The 20,587-nt window shown below is 42.6% G+C and overlaps 1 protein-coding gene across 1 annotated transcript in view; it reads left to right on the top strand.

Moving 5' to 3' along the window:
- Positions 1–20,587, top strand: part of SNCAIP (synuclein alpha interacting protein) — a 163,394-nt gene that overhangs the window by 131,105 nt on the left and 11,702 nt on the right. Inside the window, 5 exon segments of the mRNA XM_068980323.1 lie at positions 3,898–4,023; positions 11,210–11,379; positions 17,330–17,422; positions 18,001–19,069; positions 20,343–20,413. Of these exon segments, the coding sequence (XP_068836424.1) occupies positions 3,898–4,023; positions 11,210–11,379; positions 17,330–17,422; positions 18,001–19,069; positions 20,343–20,413 (1,529 nt within the window).

Genomic DNA, 20,587 nt, shown 5'->3' with positions numbered 1-20,587 from the left:
ATAACAGTATGGACTACACCTGACTGGGAGAGCCCCAGCAGCCAGGGCGCCTCCTGCCTTACACAGACCTTGTGCTGTTCTCCCAAGGCATCAAGCCCCTGTAAAGTCCAGGTCTCTATAGGTTTTCCCCAGATTTCTATAAGGGGAAAATTCCTGCTCTTATGGAATGTAGTATTCTATTTCCTCTAACTCCATTACTAAAAATATCGACAACCTCAGATATGCAGATGATACCACTCTAATGGCAGAAAGAAAAGAGGAACTAAAGAGCTTCTTGATGGAGGTGAAAGAGGAGAGTGAAAAAGCTGACCTAAAACTCAAATTCAAAAAACTAAAATCATGGCATCTGGTCCCATCACTTTATGGCAAACAGATGGAGAAAAAGTGGAAACAGTGACAGATTTTATTTTCTTGGGCTGCAAAATCACTACAGACAGTGACTGCACCCACAAAATTAAAAGACACTTAGTCCTTGGAAGAAAAGCTATACAGACATAAACAACATATTGAAAAGCAGAGACATCACTTTGACAGCAAAGGTCCATATAGTCAATGCTATGGTTTTTCCAGTAGTTATATCTGAACATGAGAGTTGAACCATAAAGAAGACTGAGAGCCAAAGAATTGATGCTTTCGAATTGTGGTGCTGGAGAAGACTCTTGAGAGTCCCTTGGACTGCAAGGAGCTCAACCCAGTCAATCCTAAAGGAAACGAGCCCTGAATTTTCATTGGAAGGACTGATGCTGAAGATTCAATACTTTGGCCACCTGATGGGAAGAGCCAACTCACTCGAAAAGACTCTGGTGCTGGAAAAGATTGAAGGCAGGAGAATGGGATGAGAGCATGAGATGGTTCCATGGCATCACTGACTCAAAGGACATGAATTTGAGCAAACTCCGGGAGACAGTGAAAGACAAAGAAGCCTGGTGTGCCGCAATCCAAGGAATCACGAGTCAGAGATGACTTGGTGTCTGAGCAACAACAACAAAAGTCAAAACACTGTGAATTACAGCAAAGGGCATTTTCTGTGTGTGTGGAGCACACACATATCCATTATGATATTTAATTGAGTCTGGAAAACATGAAAGTATGCCTGACAAGAATGTACATATAAAATATTTCTGATTATCTTGAACTGCTCTGAACTTTACTTGCTAAAGAAGCTGCTGGAATATCTGAGAATATCCAGTTGTTTTCTTCAGTTGTCCGATTTGAAAATAAGAGTGTTTGAATTGGATGATTCGCTAAAATCTCTCCCATTTTACAATCTTAATGTTTAATATCATGGAGCAAACCAAGTCACCACAAGCTTGCCAGTGACCATTGAAGATAGCAGGGCTGTCCTTTTCACCAGCAAAGGCACAGCAGCTTGCCCTCTTGATATTTCTTAGACATTGGCTTCTAACCAGTTGGTCATGGCATTGATCTTGAAATATACCCACTCATCCAGATCTTTTTAGGAGTTAAGATCACATGATTCAGATGCTGGAAAGGATATGGCAGGGAGAACCCTCGAACACTGTTGGTAGGAATATAAGTTGATGCCGCCACTGTGGAGAACAGTACTGAGATTCTGAAGAAAACTAAAAATACAACTACCATATATGATCCAGCAATCCCACTCTTGGGATATACTCAGATAAAAGCATAATTTAAAAAGATGCGTGCACCCCAGTGTTCACAGCAGCACCTATTTATATCAGCTAGGACATGGAAGCAACCTAAATGTCTATCAGCAGATGAATGGATAAAGAAGATGTGATGCATGTGTACAGTGAAATATGACTGAGCCAGAATGAGAAAAATAAGTATCATAGAATATCATTTATGTGTGGAATCTAGAAAAATGGTACAGATAACCTTATTTGCAAAACAGAAATAGAGAGAGATATAGAGAACAAACCTCTGGATACTAAGGAGGGAGGATGAATTGGGGGTTTGGGGTTGACATATACATACACTACGATGTATAAAATAGATAGCTAATGAGAACCTATTGTGTAGCACGGGACCTCTACTCAAGGTGCTGTGGTGACCTAAATAGGAAGGAAATCTTAGAAAGGGAATATATATATATATGTATAACCGATTCATTCTGCTGAACAGTAGAAACTAACAACATTGTAGAGCAACTGTACTTCAATAAAAATGAATTAATCATCTGTCTCCAAATTAAGGTAATTCAGTTTTGTTTTGTTTTTTCCCTTAAAATAGGAAAAGTAACAGAAGTTGTTCTGCCTTGTACATTAGAAACATCACTTGCTCTGGTATCAGTTTCAACTTCCTTTCTTTCTTTGCCTCTGAAGAAGAGAGCACATAGGCCTCTCTTTTATCCACCTCCAGCCACCCAGCCCTGGCCTCGGGGCTCTGCCCCACCTCATTCTCTCTGGACATGGAGGGTTTCCCTTCCAACAAGGTCTGTGTTTTTGCAGCTCACCCTGCTTTGCCAGGGTACATTCTTGGTTGGTTGCAGGGTATTGACTACATTTTCTCTTCTTTTTCTTTAGAGGACTTACTTTCTGCTTGCTGCTGTGAAAAAAAGTGTGGTGCATATATTCGGTCTCTCCCTGCTATCACAGTTGCTTTCATAAACAGTGCCCCGTTCCCTACATGAGGGGAGAAACATGAAAGGAGTTGGCTGTTTTGATCCAACATTCCTTTAGCAGATTAGTTGGCATGTTCAGAAGGTGCAGGCAAATTTAATCCAGAAAAGTGTAAAAGTTCATGACCAGTCTGAGCAAATAACTGGGAAAAAATCCTTTAAAAGGCTAAGGAGAGGTTCAAGCCTCTTTGAAAGGCATGATCATCTTTTTAAATGTCAAATTCCACCCACTAAATTTCATGCTGTTGTTTTTACCACTCTCGTATTTTTTTTAGCATTATATTTAATTTTTCCATTTTAAAACCCTGAAATCCCATCCCCCTGCTTTCTCCTGAGACTAAACATAACATGAAAACACCAAAAAAGACTCAGTGGGTAAAATGCAAACAGGTTATGACAACACGCACTGACTGTTCTGTCTTTGCTTTGGAAAGGTTGTGTTCAGAGGTTTGGTGCTCTTTAACATAGAAGAGAAACCTTTACCTTTCAAATACCACCACCAATTGATCAGAAAAATCAAGAGGGTCCCAGTTTTATTTCAGTGTGGTTATTTTATGCTTAACAACTTTATATGTTTCCCCTTTTTGGAAACCTGCTGATTGAAAGGTGTGAGATTACGAATTCATAGTTGAAGGGTGATAAAGTAGAAACTAGTTATCTCAATAGTTCAAGGTTTTATAATACTCTTAAAGCTACCAGATAATTTAACAGAGTGGCAAAAATATTGCCTTGAAATTAAAAGACTTGGATTCTGGTTCCAGCATTGACTCCGTCTCACTGTGTAACTTTGAGGAGATGCTCAAACTTTCTCTGAATCAGTTTTTCCACCTGAAGAATATGGAAGCAAAACAAGAGCATTTCCGAGATAACTTTCTGCTCTTTGAATTCTCAGCACAATTCTCTTTCATTGACTTTAGTCAGAGATTCATGAATTTTCAGTTCATACAGAATGGAAATGTTCTCTTCATAGGGTAAGCATGGCTATAACTAAGCTTCACATGTTGGAGTTTTATTTTCCTGTCTTCTTATTAGGCTTCTCTACATGTTCAGCTGCTCAGTCATGTCTGACTCTTTGCGACCCCATGGACTGCAGCACACCAGGCTTCCCTGTCCTTCACCATCTCCTGGAGTTTCCTCAAACCATGTCCATTGAATTGGTGATGCCATCCAACCACTGCATCCTCTGTCACCCCCTTCTCCTCCTACTTTCAGTCTTTCCCAGTATCAGGGTCTTTTCCAGTCATTTGGCTCTACATGACAGCCTAATTAATTCCAACTTGTCCTTGTGTTTATAGGAGAAGATTCTGCTGTGGCTTCTTCAGTTCATGCAGGAGCAGGGCATCTCGCTGGATGAAGTGGACCAAGATGGCAACAGTGCTGTTCATGTGGCCTCCCAGCATGGCTACCTCGGGTGCATACAGGTACACAGGCCCTGCTTCTCTGGAGAAATGAGTGCAACAAGTAGTAAAACAGAAAATGGGAATTTAAATGTCTAGATAAATCAACTTTGTCTCTTTAGTGGATAATAAAAGAATCAAATTGATATATTTGTGTTTCCAGAAATGCACACAGTTCAGTCAGTTCAGTTCAGTCGCTCAGTCGTGTCCGACTCTTTGTGACCCCATGAATCGCAGCACGCCAGGCCTCCCTGTCCATCACAAACTCCCGGAGTACACTCAGACTCACAGCCATCGAGTCAGTGATGCCATCCAGCCATCTCATCCTCTGTCGTCCCCTTTTCCTCCTGCCCCCAATCCCTCCCAGCATCAGAGTCTCTTCCAATGAGTCAACTCTTTGCATGAGCTGGCCAAAGTACTGGAGTTTCAGCTTTAGCATCATTCCTTCCAAAGAAATCCCACGGCTGATCTCCTTCAGAATGGACTGGTTGGATCTCCTTGCAGTCCAAAGGACTCTCAAGAGTCTTCTCCAACACCACAGTTCAAAAGCATCAATTCTTCTGCGCTCAGCTTTCTTCACAGTCCAACTCTCACCTCCATACATGACCACAGGAAAAACCATAGCCTTGAGTAGATGGACCTTTGTTGGCAAAGTAATGTCTCTGCTTTTGAATATGCTATCTAGGTTGGTCATAACTTTCTTTCCAAGGAGTAAGCGTCTTTTCGTTTCATGGCTTGCAGTCACCATCTGCAGTGATTTTGGAGCCCAAAAGTATAAGTCTGACACTGTTTCTACGGTTTCCCCATCTATTTCCCATGAAGTGATGGGACCAGATGCCATGATCTTCATTTTCTGAATGTTGAGCTTTCAGCCAACTTTTTCGCTCTCCTCTTTCACTTTCATCTAGAGGCTTTTTAGTTCCTCTTCACTTTCTGCCATAAAGCTGGTGTCATCTGCATATCTGAGGTTATTGATATTTCTCCCAGAAATCTTGATTCCATCTTGTGCTTCTTCCGGTCCAGCGTTTCTCATGATGTACTCTGCATATAAGTCAAATAAGCAAGGTAACAATATACAGCCTTGACATACTCCTTTTCCTATTTGGAACCAGTCTGTTGTTCCATGTCCAGGTCTAACTGTTGCTTCCTGACCTGCATATAGGTTTCTCAAGAGGCAGGTTAGGTGGTCTGGTATTCCCATCTCTTTCAGAATTTTCCACAGTTGATTGTGATCCACACAGTCAAAGGCTTTGACATAGTCAATAAAGCAGAAATAGATGTTTTTCTGGAACTCTCTTGCTTTTTCCATGATCCAGTGGATGTTGGATATTTGATCTCTGGTCCCTCTGCCTTTTCTAAAACCAGCTTGAACATCTGGGAGTTCACAGTTGACGTATTGCTGAAGCCTGGCTTAGAGAATTTTGAGCATTATTTTACTAGCGTATGAGATGAGTGCAATTGTGTGGTAGTTTGAGCATTCTTTGGCATTGCCTTTCTTTGGGATTGGAATGAAAACTGACCTTTTCCAGTCCTGTGGCCACTGCTGAGTTTTCCAAATTTGCTGACATATTGAGTGAAGCACTTTCATAGCATCATCTTCCAGGATTTGAAATAGCTCAACTGGAATTCCATCACCTCCACTTGCTTTGTTCATAGTGATGCTTTCTAAGGCCCACTTGACCTCACATTCCAGGATGTCTGGCTCTAGATGAGTGATCACACCATCGTGATTATCTGGGTCGTGAAGATATTTTTTGTACAGTTCTGTGTATTCTTGCCACCTCTTCTTAATATCTTCTGCTTCTATTAGGTCCATACCATTTCTGTCGTTTATCGAGCCCATCTTTGCATGAAATGTTCCCTTGGTATCTCTAATTTTCTTGAAGAGCTCTCTAGTCTTTCCCATTCTGTTCTTTTCCTCTATTTCTTTGCATTGATCGCTGAGGAAGGCTTTCTTATCTCTTCTTGCTAGTCTTTGGGACTCTGCATTCGGATGCTTATATCTTTCCTTTTCTCCTTTGCTTTTGGCTTCTCTTCTTTTCACAGCTATTTGTAAGGCCTCCCCAGACAGCCATTTTGCTTTTTTACATTTCTTTTCCATGGGGTGGTCTTGATCCCTGTCTCCTGTACAGTGTCACGAACCTCAGTCCATAGTTCATCAGGCACTCTATCTATCAGATCTAGGCCCTTAAATCTATTTCTCACTTCTGCTGTATAATCATAAGGGATTTTATTTAGGTCATACCTGAATGGTCTGGTGGTTTTCCCTACTTTCTTCAATTTGAGTCTGAATTTGGCAATCAGGAGTTCATGATCTGAGCCACAGTCAGCTCCTGGTCTTGTTTTTGCTAACTGTATAGAGCTTCTCCATCTTTGGCTGCAAAGAATATAATCAATCTGATTTCGGTGTTGACCATCTGGTGATGTCCATGTGTAGAGTCTTCTCTTGTGTTGTTGGAAGAGGGTGTTTGCTATGACCAGTGCATTTGGGCAAAACTCTATTAGTCTTTGCCCTGCTTCATTCCGTATTCCAAGGCCAAATTTGCCTGATACTCCAGGTGTTTGTTGACTTCCTACTTTTGCATTCCAGTCCCCTATAATGAAAAGGACATCTTTTTTGGGGTGTTAGTTCTAACACAAGCATTGGCATAAATAGCTGTCTGGGTCTCTCCTTGAGTGTCACAGGACGTTGACAGGGTCTCTTGCCCTTTCAGCATTGCCTGATAACCCCAGTGCTGAGGACAGTAGATGATAAGTACCCTGTGTTCTCCAGATAGCAGAAAACCCCTGTCAGATGGATATCGCTCAGACTGTCACATGGCAGGTGGGCCGTTCCTGCTGTTATTAGCACACGTCGCCTTCCCAAGTGTCTGAAAAACAGGACTGAATTTTCAGGAAACAATTAGAAAAATTCCTTAGAGTGTCAAGTAGTATGACACAGTCGAGACACAAGAGACGCAAGTTGTGTCCCTCATTGGGGAAGATCCCGTGGAGGAGAGCATGACAACCCACTCCAGTGTTCTTGCCTGGATAACCCCATAGATAAGGGAATCACAAAGAGTCTGGCTATAGTCCATGGGGTTGCAAGGAGTCAGACACAACTGAGCGACTAAACACACACACAGCAGCTAGTAGGCCGGGGAGAGACGGTCCTGTGGTTTTCTCCCTTTCTTTGTAGTAGGACTGAGCTTCTTGAATACATTCAAAAAGCCCAGAACTGACTCTAGGAAGCCCTTGATATAGACCCCCTCAGCCTGTGGGCAGGCTCAGCAGGGCCCTGATTGGCTAGCCAGTCCACCCAACAGCCTCAGGTGGCCTCACCCTTTTAGCCAAACATACCTGGAGAATTTTACTGTGTCTTATGTGTGTAGTGATGGAAAGAGGTTGGGGAGTGGAGCCACAGGAGGTGGCATCCCCCTGCCCCAGCCACCTGAGGGGACCTCCAAGAGGGCTGCTTAGAGAGTACAGGCTTCCTACGAGAAGCGGGGTCGGCGTCTCGTCCCGCAGCTGAACGCAGAGCTGCCCGGAGCTGAGCCACACCAGGGCTGCCGCTCTCACAGCGTGTGACGGGGGCCCTGAGAGGAGCACGTGGATGTGAAAACTGGGCAGGCCTCCTATAGGTAATAGTTTAACATCTGCTAATCCCAAACTCCAGGCCTCCCCTCTCCCACCTGCCTGTACAGCATGGGGAACTATTTTTAGGATCTTGGGATTAAACCATAATGGAAAAGAATATATAAAAAAGAATGCCTACATGTGTATAACTGAGTTACTTTGCTATATAGCAAAAACCGACACAACATTGTAAATCAACTGTACTTCAACTTAAAAATTTTTTTTAAATAACTGGATAGGCCTTTTCAGCTAGAAGGTATAAGGCTCTGACTGACAAAACAATGAGGGAGGAGGGCTGAAGGAGAGGAGGGACAGTGATGGTGTAAGGAGAGGGAAAGCTTTGAATTGAAACAAAGTTTAGAACTGGCCTGGAATTTACTTTAGGAACATAAATCATCATTAACAGAGTCTGACCAATCACACCATTCTTATCATTGAAAATGACCCAATATCCATGGATTTGTTCCCACATCTGCCTGAAATGTAGGAAAAGAGCAACTGACAATGTATGGGTGAAGGCCATGATTAAAGAAAATACTTTTACTTCACCAGTTTCATACAGTTCAAAATATCTTATGTGTACTTGAGAACTCTAGGAAAACAGTGCTCTTTTTCACCATATTTGGTAATATTTCTTTTATTCCAAACTTAACAGGCACTTACCAAGGTTTTCCTGTGTGCTGGTAGACTATCTGAAAGAGAAAACTGGGCAGTGAGAACCAGTTGCCCAGAAAAGCAGAGAGGATTAGGAAATGACAGGAGAAGATATGCAAAAGCTGTAAATATGAGACAAGAGCTGAATAAAACCAGAATGCAGAGGCAATAGCAAAAAGATCTCTACAGGGTCTCCTCACATGCAACTGCTCTGTGGAAAGCCACATTAACAGCAAATATTCCAAGTGTCTGAGAAGTTTCCCCACTATTGCTGGCAAAGCATGCATCTTCTAATTTGAGACACCCAGTTGTGAAAGGAGTGATGAGAAATCAAAGTGTATAGAAAAGAGAGAAATTTAAATTACTACCAGGGTCTGCAGAAACATGAAAGGAGTAGCATTGCTTTTTGTGGAGGAAAAATAATTGAATGAAGACTGAAAACTTCATTTTTCCATATAACAAAACACCATCATATTTAATAGTCTCAAAGTAAAAAAGAGTAAACTTTTATCAGCTAATAAATGACTGCAAGCCAAAGAAAACCGGCTGATATCACTAATTCTGTTTGAGATTTCAATTTTTTTTTAATATGTGAGGAGAAGCAGTCTGTCCTTTCAGCGTGTTCATCTCCACTTAACACAAATGATATTTTTGGCACTAGGCACCATGGATGTGGAAACTTCGATACTCTTGGAAGTAAGTCTCTCCACTGGGTGTGAGAAAAAGTAGGTTCAAAGAGATTGGAAGTGGAAAAGGGAGTGAGCAAGTGTTGCTATGATGGAGAGAAACACTGGAGAGAAAACTGCAGAGGCCGGAGCCAAGGGGAACGTTAACAGTGTGTGTTTATGCTGGGTCTCTGGGAGCCCAGTGTGGGGTGGGGATACTCTGTGAGCTGAGTGGAAGTGACTGTAGGGCACAGTGACTTTTCATGGCGAGTAATCCTAAACTGAGTGGAAAATGAAGCTCCTTAGTGACCTCTGAGTCTGAGTAGTCTAGAAATTTTAAAATAACAATTATTTCTTGTGGAGAAAACATTATCTATTACTAAAATAAATCCGGAGGTCTACAAACTCATCTTGATAGTGTCAAAAAAATATATCAGACTATAACAATTGATTAATATTGATGTGACAGCTTTTTGTGGAGTCTGTTGTTACCACAGCATAAAAACTAAAGTTTTGATTTTTAAAAATTAATGATGGCAGGGAATTCTCTGGTATAACAGTGGTTAGAACTCTGTGCTTTCATTGCTGAGGGCACAGGTTCAATCCCTGATCAGGGATCTGAGATCATACAAGCCAAAGTACAGTAAAAAGAAAATAAATTAACAATCTCAACCATGCTCTTTCAAATCTTTCTCCCCTATAGTAATGATACCTTGACAAGATTCCTTAACTTTTTGCCTTTGTTTGACTGTTAACATTTACTTCAAACCAATTGAAAAAAACTCAGTCTTATTTCTAATTCAAAGTATTCTCCTCCCCAGCCCAGATCAGCTTAGGGTAGAAGGAATGAGTTTGGGATAGAAGCTTGACTGGCTTGTTTCACACCACCTTAGCTCCTGTTCACCGCTCTCTCCTGGGCTCCACTGTTGAGGACAAATAGGGAGTATGGAGAGAGAAAGTCAGCTGTCTCTTTGCTTAACTGGCAGGGGTCATGGCATCTCCCTGAAAGTTGTCTTGCTTCTTTAGGTCACTAAGGTTTGCCACTGATGTCCTCGGGAGCAGCCTTCAGGGGCTGTGGATGTGGTGGGCGGGGTCTTTGGAGGGTCCTTCAGAGCCTCCCCACAGCTGCCTGACAGGGAGATGCGGCCCCAACCTTGCACCCTCCTCCCCATACAAGCCTCTCCGCGGTGTTGCTTCCCACTGTCTCCTGCTGCTAAAGAACCTTCTCCATTTTCATCAGGTGATAGTAAGCTCACAGCATGCTCCCTCCTACAACATCTGCTCAATCTATGGGGACACATCCTCAGCAGGGCAGGTGGTGAGAATACGGGCCCCTGCCATGACAATTCTCCCCTGTTCTTTTCATCTCTGATTGGGTAGGTTCCGTACCAGATCAAGTGTGCTGCCCAAAAAAGAACAGGTAAAAAAAGTCCCTTCTTTTTCTTATGGGCATCCCTAAATTCATAAGCCCACCCATTGAAAGGGACAGAGCCTCTCACTGCAGACACTGCCCTGCTCATCTCATGAAGGAAAGGACTCCGAAGGACAACACCTCCTCCTCTCCTTCCCAGTTACCTTCTGAGGCTGGGTGGGGTTGATAGTAGGAAGGTTGGTCAGTTGTGTTGTTGTAGGTTCTGAAGGGAGGCATCTGATACTGACTGCTAAAATCTCACTAGAAGTCCTCTTTGTATGTGAGGCTCCTTGCCCCAACCCTGTCCTGCTGTGGACTCTGGTGACTGGTTTTGGAACAACAGGAGAAGTTCCATTCAACCTTCTGTTACAGTCATTAAAAAGTAACGTTTACGGACACACCTAAGGAATATCATACTACGTAAGTCAGAGAAAAGCAATTATAATGTATCAGTCATATGTGGAATCTAAAAAATAATACGGATTATTCTGTATACAGAACAGAAACAGACTCACAAACATAGGAAACAAATTTATGGTTACCAAAGGGAAGGAGGAGGTGGGGGAGGGATACATTTGGGAGTATGAAAGTAATAAATGCTAACTACTGTACATAAAATAGATAAGCAACAAGAGTTCACTGTGTAGCATGGGGAACTATATTCTATATTCAATATCTTGTAACAACCCATAATGGAAAGCAACCTGGAAAAAAGAAATACATATATATATATATATAACTGAATCACTTTGCTGCACGCCTGAAACTAACAAAATTGTAAATCAACTATACTTCAAAAATCTTTTTAAAAATGATGTTTAGGGGGAAGTCCTGACGGATCACGTGTCTCTGCCTTCTCTAACAGACCCTGGTTGAGTACGGAGCAAATGTCACTATGCAGAACCACGCAGGGGAGAAGCCCTCCCAGAGCGCCGAGCGCCACGGACACAGCCTGTGCTCCCGGTACCTGGTGGTGGTGGAGACCTGCATGTCGCTAGCCTCCCAGGTGGTGAAGCTCACCAAGCAGCTGAAGGAGTGAGTGACCTGCTTGTTCCATGAGAACCCGGTCTGGCCGGTCGTGCTTAGGTGTCAGCCCGGTCCTCAGAAGGCTCCGTCGCACGGGTGGTACCGGGAATGCCAAGTGTCCCCCTCATCTTCTTTCTTTCCCTCATTCCAAGTCCTCACAGCTGGTGTTCATGCTAAAGATGCCATCTCTGTGGAGGCAAAATGATATTTAAGCAAAAAAAGAATGCAGAGCAAGCTTCCTCAGCAGGAAACTTAAGCCACAGTGGACTAGGGGAGAGAGTCTCTCTCTCTGTCTTCACATCTCAGGGCCCCAGATGATGCAGCGGGCGCAGAAAGCACATGTGGGCATCATTCCAAACTTCTGTCCTTAATAGTTCTGCAAATTATAAAGAGCGTGAGAGAGAAAGTTTCAAGATGAGCCAGTTTCTCAGTTTTCTCAAAAAAGAAAAATGTATATTTGGGAAAGTACAAGTACCCTGGTAACCATTGCCACAAATTTATTATAAAAATTAAGCAGACAATTCACAAATCCTCAGAATGAAAAATCCTCAGAATGTGAACTCAGCATGATGTTACTTGAAACACTCTTTGTCTAGTTAAGCCCAGCTCTTTTTTTAATGAAATAATGAAGCTGGTACACATTACATAACCAGATGTCAGGGAAGCATGGCTGGGAAGTTGCCATGATGTGCTTGAAAAAGGGAGGGCCCAAGGCGAGGCCATCTGGGGGGCTGTTAAGCAGGCTGAAGGACTAAGAGCTGAGGCCCCTCTAAGGGGACAGAGGTCAGCCCTTGGAGAACACATTGGCCAAATGACCGTTGCCATACTGGTAAGGGAATCATCGAAAATCAAGAATAGCACTCAAAGTAATGGTAACAGATTAGGAGGATAGACCTTAAAAATTAAGTTTTAGGGGATAAAAGTGAAGTTTTACTTTAAAATCATAAAAAGTATTTTTTTCTTGTTTCCTTGTGAAAAAAGATCTGTAGTTGGTGGGAGGCCTTAACTGGTTAGAAGTTAATTCATGCAGCAGTGACAAGTCCTTCGATCCTCTGGCTCCTCGCTAAACTTGGGAAACATTTCTCTCTCTGCTTCTGCTCTCATACCTTAGAGGTTAAGAGTTTCTGCACTCCTCTACCCTTCCCCTGTCAGTACCTAGAATACTGTCTGTAATGAGTTTAGGCTTTCACTAGAAAAAAATTTAAACTTAAAAATTAGAGGGGTTCCTTTCTCTCCGACAGTCCTCTGCCCAGTTACACAAGACTCCCCTGGGGCAGGTGAGCTAAGCAAGCTTTGAAGGTCTGGATATGACTGAAGGGGAAATGCACACAAATTCCTAATTCCCTCAGGAAGTTATCTTGTCAAGGCAAACATGCTTGTACACATGTCTTTACGTACATGTGTAGGTATTTCTGAAAAGAAGTTCCTAGAAAAGGAATTATCAGAACAAAGGTGCATACATGTGGATTTTTGTTGTTCAGCCACTAAGTCACATCTGACTCTGTGACCCCATGGACTGCAGCACACCAAGCGTCCCTGTCCCCTCCCTGTCTCCCAGAGTTTGCCCGAGTTCATGTGCGTAGAATCGGTGATGCTATCCAACCATCTTATCCTCTGCCACCCTCTTCTTCTTTGCCTTCAGTCTTTCCCAGCACCAGGGTCTTTTCCAGTGAGTCAGCCCTTCATATCAGGTGGCCAAAATACTGGAGCTTCAGCATCAGCATCAGGCCTTCCAATGAGTATTCAGGGTTGATTTCCATTAGGATTGACTGGTTTGATCTCCTGGCTGTCATGATACTTGTAGATAGATGCTGCCTAATATCCTTCCAGAAATGGTGTACCAGTGGATACTCCCCCCAGTAGTGTATGGACATATCCATCGAGAGGAACTTTAAAATAGTCCAGTGGAATGTTTTTTTCTAAAGGTTTGTACTCAGAGAAAAGACTGAAAAACCTTTCCCTCAATCTCTCAGCACAGAGTTGGAGAGACTTTCCTGCGCTTTAAGTAGTTGCGTTATTGGTAGAACTCTTCAAGGTCAGAGTCTTGGCTGCTCTCTCTGCTGATGATCCTGGGATAAATTACACATGTATGCTAATAGACAGCAGTTATTCCACTGTCTCCAAACTGAAGGTTGTAGACAGTTGTAGTCAAGCCAATGAGAATATGAAATAAGAGAGGTTATGCTGGAGACCCTAGTTTTGTACTTACTGTGTGTCTCAGTGAGACTGGCAAAACCAGAACAGAAATTCACTTACTCTATTTAGTCCACTGTACCCTTCAGACTCTAGGGCACCAATAACATCAAAAGGTGCATGAGGAAGGATGGAAAACACTAGTTTTTCAGTCCAAAATTGTGAGTGGGAGACAGTCTTGAGCACCTTTTCCTCCTAGGATATTTTTTCACCAGTCCTTCATCAACATAGCTGTTATTTAGAAATGGTACCCTTCAGCTCTCTTAGACATCCTAATCTATAAGTGTAGGTGTAAATGGGTTGAATTGTGGCCTCATAAAATGATGTGTTGGAGTCCTAACCCCTAGCACTTTGGAATGTGAGCTTATTTGAAGATGGGTCTTTACAAAAGTAATCAAGTGAAAATTAAGTCATAGGATTGGGCCCAATCCAAGATGATTGGTGTCCTTGCAAAAGGGGAAAGTCTGGACAAAGAGACAGACACACACAGGGAGAAGATAATGTGCACAGGAAGGCAAAGATCAGGGTGATTCATTCAGAAGGCAGAGAATGCCAAAGATTGCTAGTGAACCACCAAACACTAGGAGAGAGCCAGAGGGCCAATTCTCCCTCACAGCCCTCCAAGGAACCAACCTTGTCAACACCTCGGTTACAGACTGCTAGCCTTCAGAACTATGAGAAAATAAACTTCTGTTGTTTAAGGAAGGCAACTTGTGGTGCTTTGTTAGAGCAGCCTAGCAGACATACTGGACAAATGCTCACATATTTTCACATATTCATATTTCACATGCTCATATATTATAATTAAAGTTGATTAGTCCTTTCTGAGGGCTTTTTTAGAATCTAGATAATAGAGTCCTTTTTTTCTCCATCCATACCTGGGATTCCTGTCATCAGTCAACCTAATTGCTTCCAAATTGTTTTCTTGACTGTGTCATAATTCACATTGACACCTAAAAACCCTTTAAAAGGAGACTGTAATCTTACTTTATCTATTTTAATCCCTCACCTAATGTTTTTCTAAAATACTTGACAGGCAGTACCAAATTTCAAAGTAGGAAAAGTAGAAAGCTCTTGTGTATTTTTTGTTTTTGATTAGGGTCACCAAACTATAGACTATATATACACTGAGGCCCAATTCACCCTACCACCTGTTGCTTTTTTTTTTTCCCACCACCTGTTTTTGTAAAGTTTTATTGAAACAGAGCCATACACATTCTCTTACATATTACTGAGTGTTGATTTCACAACTACATAAGCTGAGTTGAGTAACTATGACATAGAATTTGTGGTGTGCAAGCCTAAAATATTTAATATTTGACCCTTTAGGGGAAAGTTTGCTGGCTTCTGCTTTATTTCAGTGTGTGAGTCACAGAATGAGCGAGATAAAATAAGATCACAGACTTCTTAAGTCTTAGGGATGGAATGTTAGTACTAAGACTGACCACGTCTGAGAAAAGGAGAATATCTGGGGCTGGTGGAAGAGTATTATGCAAATCTGATCTCTCAGAATTGCATTTAGGTAGCTGACAGCTGTTGAGGATGTGCAGTGACATTTGGCAAGGAGAAGATTGAACTTCCTCAAGCCAGCATCAAAGATTCAGCAGCTCTTTTAAGGACACTTATAACTCATGGGTTTAGTTCTTCCTTCTGACTCATGGGAGCTGCTACCGGTTTTGATGCTTAGTTTTCTACTCCTGTATCAAATTACCACATACTCAGTGGTTTAAAACAATGGACATTTATCTTACAGTTCTGTAGGTCAGGATACCAGAATGAATTTCTCTAGATTAAAATCAGGGCATTCACAGTCTGCTTTCCTTTCTGGAGACTCTCAGATGAAAGTCTGTTTCCTGCTCATTCAGGTCATGTACCAGAATCAGTTTCTTGCTGAAGTCTCTGTTTTCTTGCTGTCAGCTGAAAGTCATTGCCAGCTCCTGGAGGCTACTGCATTGCTTGGCTCACAGCCGCTTCCTTCATCATCAAAGTCCCCAACCGCAGGTAGAGTCCTTACCACACTTTAAGTCCCTCTGATCTCCTTTTCTGCCTTCTCTTCACTGTTACTCATGTGGTGAGATTGGACCCACCCACAGTCCAACCTTAATTCCCTTTTTATCACATAGGTAACATACTCACATCTTCCAGGGATTAGGATGTGATAGACATCTTTGGGGGGCAATGGGGAGCACCGCAGGAATACTACAGAGATCAGTAAATACTGCTTACTTCTTTAAAATCAGAACCAGTTTAATTTACTTTTTCAAATTCTATAATAATATGTGTTTTCTAAACAGATTTTGCCTTCTTTAACCTGTGGCTTTTAACCCATTTTCTTAAGTTTAAATAAAGCACATTCTGAGGCATATGCTTCTGTGTCTAGAGTAAATCAGCTGTTGCCATACACAGTTTTCTCTTTATACAAAAAATACCAAGTTATTTACCTGGTAGATCAGCTGGTTGAAAAAGGCAATGGCAACCCACTCCAGTATTCTTGCCTGGAAAATCCCATGGATGGAGAGCCTGGTGGGCTGCAGTCCATGGGGTCGCTAAGAGTCGGACACGACTGAGCAACTTCACTTTGACTTTTCACTTTCATGCATTGGAGAGGGAAATGGCAACCCACTCCAGTGTTCTTGCCTGGAGGATCCCAGGAATGGGGGAGCCTGGTGGGCTGCTGTCTATGGGGTCGCACAGAGTCAGACACAACTGAAGCAACTTAGCAACAGCAGCAGCTCAGCTGGTAAAGAATCTGCCTGCAATGTAGGAAACCTTGGTTCGATTCCTGGGTCAGAAAGTTCCCCTGGAGAAGGGAAAGGCTAAGCATTCCAATATTCTGGGGCTTCCCTGGTGGCTTAGACGGTAAAGAATTCGCCTGCAGTTCGGGTGACCTGAGTTCAATTCCTGGTTGGGACGATCCCCTGGAGGACGGCATGGCATTTTTACCTGGAGAAGTATTTTTACCTGGAGAATCCCCCTGGACAGAGGAAACTGGAGGACTACAGTCCATGGGGTTGCAAAGAGTTGGACACAACTGAGTGACTAAGCATAGCACAGCATACCCAACATGGAAGCAGTTTGCTTGCTTTGTTTTATTTAGCTTTTTTCTGATGGCTAAATTAACTCAATTACTTTATAAATTCAGACAATTTAGGGAGAGTGAGTAACATTTTGGAGTATATCCTTCTAGCTTGGGGTGTGGCTGGGGGGTTGAGGAGAAAGAGAGAGATTTCTTAAAAATGAGATAATGAGATTATATTACACACAGCATTTTGTAACTTTTTTTTTAACTTAAGGAAAGTAAATTACACTCTGTGTGTGTGTGTGTGTGTCTGTGTCTATATAAATACACTTCATACTGTATAGTTTATATATATACACACATATATTAGGGAAGCTTTTTCTATGTCGGAAATATTCAGATATATTATCATTCTTAATAGCTGCCTTCCTAGAAATAATTATAAATTGATTTACTCAGTCTTAGTGATGAGCATTTATGTTACAGTTTTCTTACTAATGGGCTTCCCAGGTGGCGCTAGTGGTAAAGAACCTGCCTGCCATGTGAATAATAAATATCTTGTTGAGTACTTTTGATTGTATCCTTAGGAAAATTTCTGAATTATAAGGGTGAAGATTGTGCACATTTGCCAGGCTTTTAGATTTATTGCAACTTATTGCAAATTATCATGAGAAAAATGTAAATCTATTAATTTATGGTAGTAGCCATGTGTCAGAGAACTTATTTGTTTGGATTTGTTTTTCCCAGACAGACAATGCAACGTGTCACACTACAGAACCAGCTCCAGCAACTTCTTGAAGCCCAGAAATCAGGGGGCAAGTCACTCCTTTCTTCACCCAGGTAACACCAGAAGTGATGGTGGTTAGGATTGCTAAGTATCTTTAATCTCTGAGCCGTTTTCTTGGACTTTCCTTTATTATGTTTTTAGAAGATAACAACAGAAGACATTTTATTTTTATAAAGAGGAATAAAAATGAGCTATCATAGGGAAGAAGGCACTGGATCTAGGGTCAGAAGACATGAGTTTATCTCTGGCTCTGCCATTTCTTCTTTTCACGACTGTAAACAAGTCACTCACTCTTTTAGAGTCATTTTTCCTTCAACTATGAAATGGAAATAAGGATATGTAGGCTCATAAGGTTGTTGACGATGGGATTGGGAAAATTTGTGCAAAATTGATGTGTAAAAAAACAAAACAGTAGACACATTTGGCAGTCACAGCATAAGGTATGAGGCATCCCATTCTGGTTATGGTTGCCACCATGGAATGTTTGTAGTTTGACTGAAACAGACATTATTCTTATTTCAGTCTTAGTGGTGTGGAAGTTATTCGCAGCAGTAAAGCCACGCAGTGGTTCATGGCTGAGTTATTTTAACCCAGTAGGAGATCATCTCATATATCCTCCATCCTCTTTCAGTTCACCATCCTCCCCAGCTTGCAGAAAGTCCCAGTGGAAGTCCCCAGACACAGAGGATGAGTCTGTAGCCAAAAGCAAACCAGGAGTCCAGGAGGGGATTCAGGTTCTTGGAAGCCTGTCAGCATCCAGCCGGGCTAGGGCCAAAGTGAAAGACGAAGATTCTGATAAAATCCTACGTCAGTTATTAGGAAAAGATATTTCAGAGAATGTCTGCACCCAGGAAAAGCTGTCATTGGAATTCCAGGATGCTCAGACTTCCTCGAGACATTCCAAAAAGATCCCCCTGGAGAAGAGGGAACTGAAGTTGGCGCGGCTGAAGCAGCTGATGCAGCGGCCAATGAGCGAGGCTGACACGGACTCCAACAACTCTGAGGACCCCAAGGGCACCCCTGTGAGGAAGGTTGACAGGCCCAGACCGCAGCCCATCGTGGAGAGTGTGGAGGGCGTGGACAGTGCAGAGAGCCTCCACTTGATGATCAAGAAACATACCTTGGCATCAGGACGCAGGTTTCCTTTCAGTATCAAGGCCTCCAAATCCCTGGAAGGCCACAGCCCATCCCCCACCTCAGAGAGCAGCGAGCCGGACTTGGAATCCCAGTGTCCGGGCTCAGGAAACACCCCCTCAAGCCAACCCTCTGGAGAAGCCCCTCAGCCCAGCCCTGACAGCGCAGCCGCCCAGAAAGTGGCCACGAGTCCCAAGAGTGCCCTCAAGTCCCCGTCGTCCAAGCGCCGGACATCTCAGAACTCAAAACTCAGAGTGACCTTTGAGGAGCCGGTGGTGCAGATGGAGCAAACTAGCCTTGAACTAAACGGAGAAAAGGAGCGAGAGAAGGGCAGGACCCTCCAGCGGACGTCTGCTGGTAGCGAATCAGGGGATCAGCTCAAAAGGCCTTTTGGAACCTTCCGATCCATTATGGAGACACTCAGTGGCAACCAGAACAATAATAATAACTATCAGGCATCCAGCCAGCTGAAGACCTCCACCCTCCCCTTAACCTCCCTTGGGAGGAAGGTGACAGACAGTAAGGGAAACACCGGGAGCTCTGCTAGCAAAGGAAAAAATAAGGCGGTGAGTGCTGTTTGGAGAATGACCCTTTTATTCTTTTAAATTAATTATGTTATTCCTAACACCACAGATTACAGCCCTTGGCCACCTTGAGGGAATCCCTGGAAGAATTCTAAAGGATGCATGGAAAAACAGACTCAAGGGTTTCTAATGAGATAAGTTGTGCTGAGTACCTTTTACTCTTCCTTTGGAAATTGAGAGAGGATGATTAAACAGATCACAGGAGATTATATCCTGGTCCCTCGATTTTCCCAAGTAGTTTGATCATTGAGAATTAGGAGTTGTAGATGGGGAGGCATGTCTATAGGACTAGATTACAAAGTCAGTGTGAAATCAGGCCCCTCTTTATCCCTGATTCTGCCTCAGGAAGAGTTAGTTCTCCTCATGTGACTGGACAGTTTATTCTCGAGCCCAATTAAACAGTATACAAATAGAAATTCTATTTCTAAAGAATTAACTACTCAGCTTCAGAAAGACCTTTGGAATAAATATGCCGCAGGAACCTCCACATTGACATTTTAAGACACAAGCCCCTAAGGAAGCCCTAGTGATCTACAGTGCTTGCCCACGCACAGGGGATGGCAGAGTGTGTGCCATGAACTACACTGTATAATTGCATTTATTACAAAACCACATGTTATAATCTGGATTTAAATCCTGTGAGTAAGAGATACGAACATCTTTTTAGGTAATGTTTCCTGCATGCTTTGTGCCTGTCATGCCCTTAAAAACATGGTATAGCAGCCAAAATGTGAAACCCTCTGTGAAATAGAAGGACCCAGAATATCCTTCACAGTAACTAGAGAGTAACACCTGCATAATTTATTATTTGTCATAAGGTACAACCCCATTCTGGTGATGTCTAAGAACTTTCTAGATTCTTTTTGCAGTACCAAAATCAAATTTTAGTTAATATCACTCCAATTAACAACACACAAATTTTAATTGCACATTGATTTCCACAGAGTTGTCTTTGTTATAAGACTTTAGCGTATATTTGCTTCAGCTTAGAAAAGTCACACTTGTGCCCCTGAACACCAGGCCTTTTGGATTAAATATGTCCAAACTTACATTTCTGGAATAAAACTTCTCCAGGTAACTTAATGGGTCCTCTCACTGAGGAGTCAAAGATCTCAGCAGTTCCCCATGCACCGTAAAGTGTGTCCGAAGCGTCTATCCTTTAACCTGTCTCCTGCATGCCTCCTGTTTATTGAGACTTGTGCATGTGCTGAGCTTGTTGCATGTGTTCAGATGATTTTTAATTGCACCTCTCTAGGAGATGTACGGCAGCTGCATCAATCTTTCCTCTAACACGCTGATTGAAGAGCATCTGCGTAACTATGCACGGTACGTGGTGCTAGGGGTGTCTCCACAGCAGTGGCAGGCCTTCGCTTTAAATTGCATGACCTTTTAAATGGTGGTCCTAGCGCACTTTTTGCAGGCGCTGACACCTAGGAAGTAGAAAATTCTGACTCCTCCCCCAAATAGAAGCTGGCAGATTTGTAACTGGTCCTTAGAAAG

The sequence above is a fragment of the Capricornis sumatraensis genome, chromosome 9 (assembly GCF_032405125.1).
Source record: "Capricornis sumatraensis isolate serow.1 chromosome 9, serow.2, whole genome shotgun sequence".
Taxonomy (NCBI): Eukaryota; Metazoa; Chordata; class Mammalia; order Artiodactyla; family Bovidae; genus Capricornis; species Capricornis sumatraensis.
Note: the sequence above shows the minus strand (reverse complement) of the source record. Positions and strands in the feature narration are given on the sequence as shown.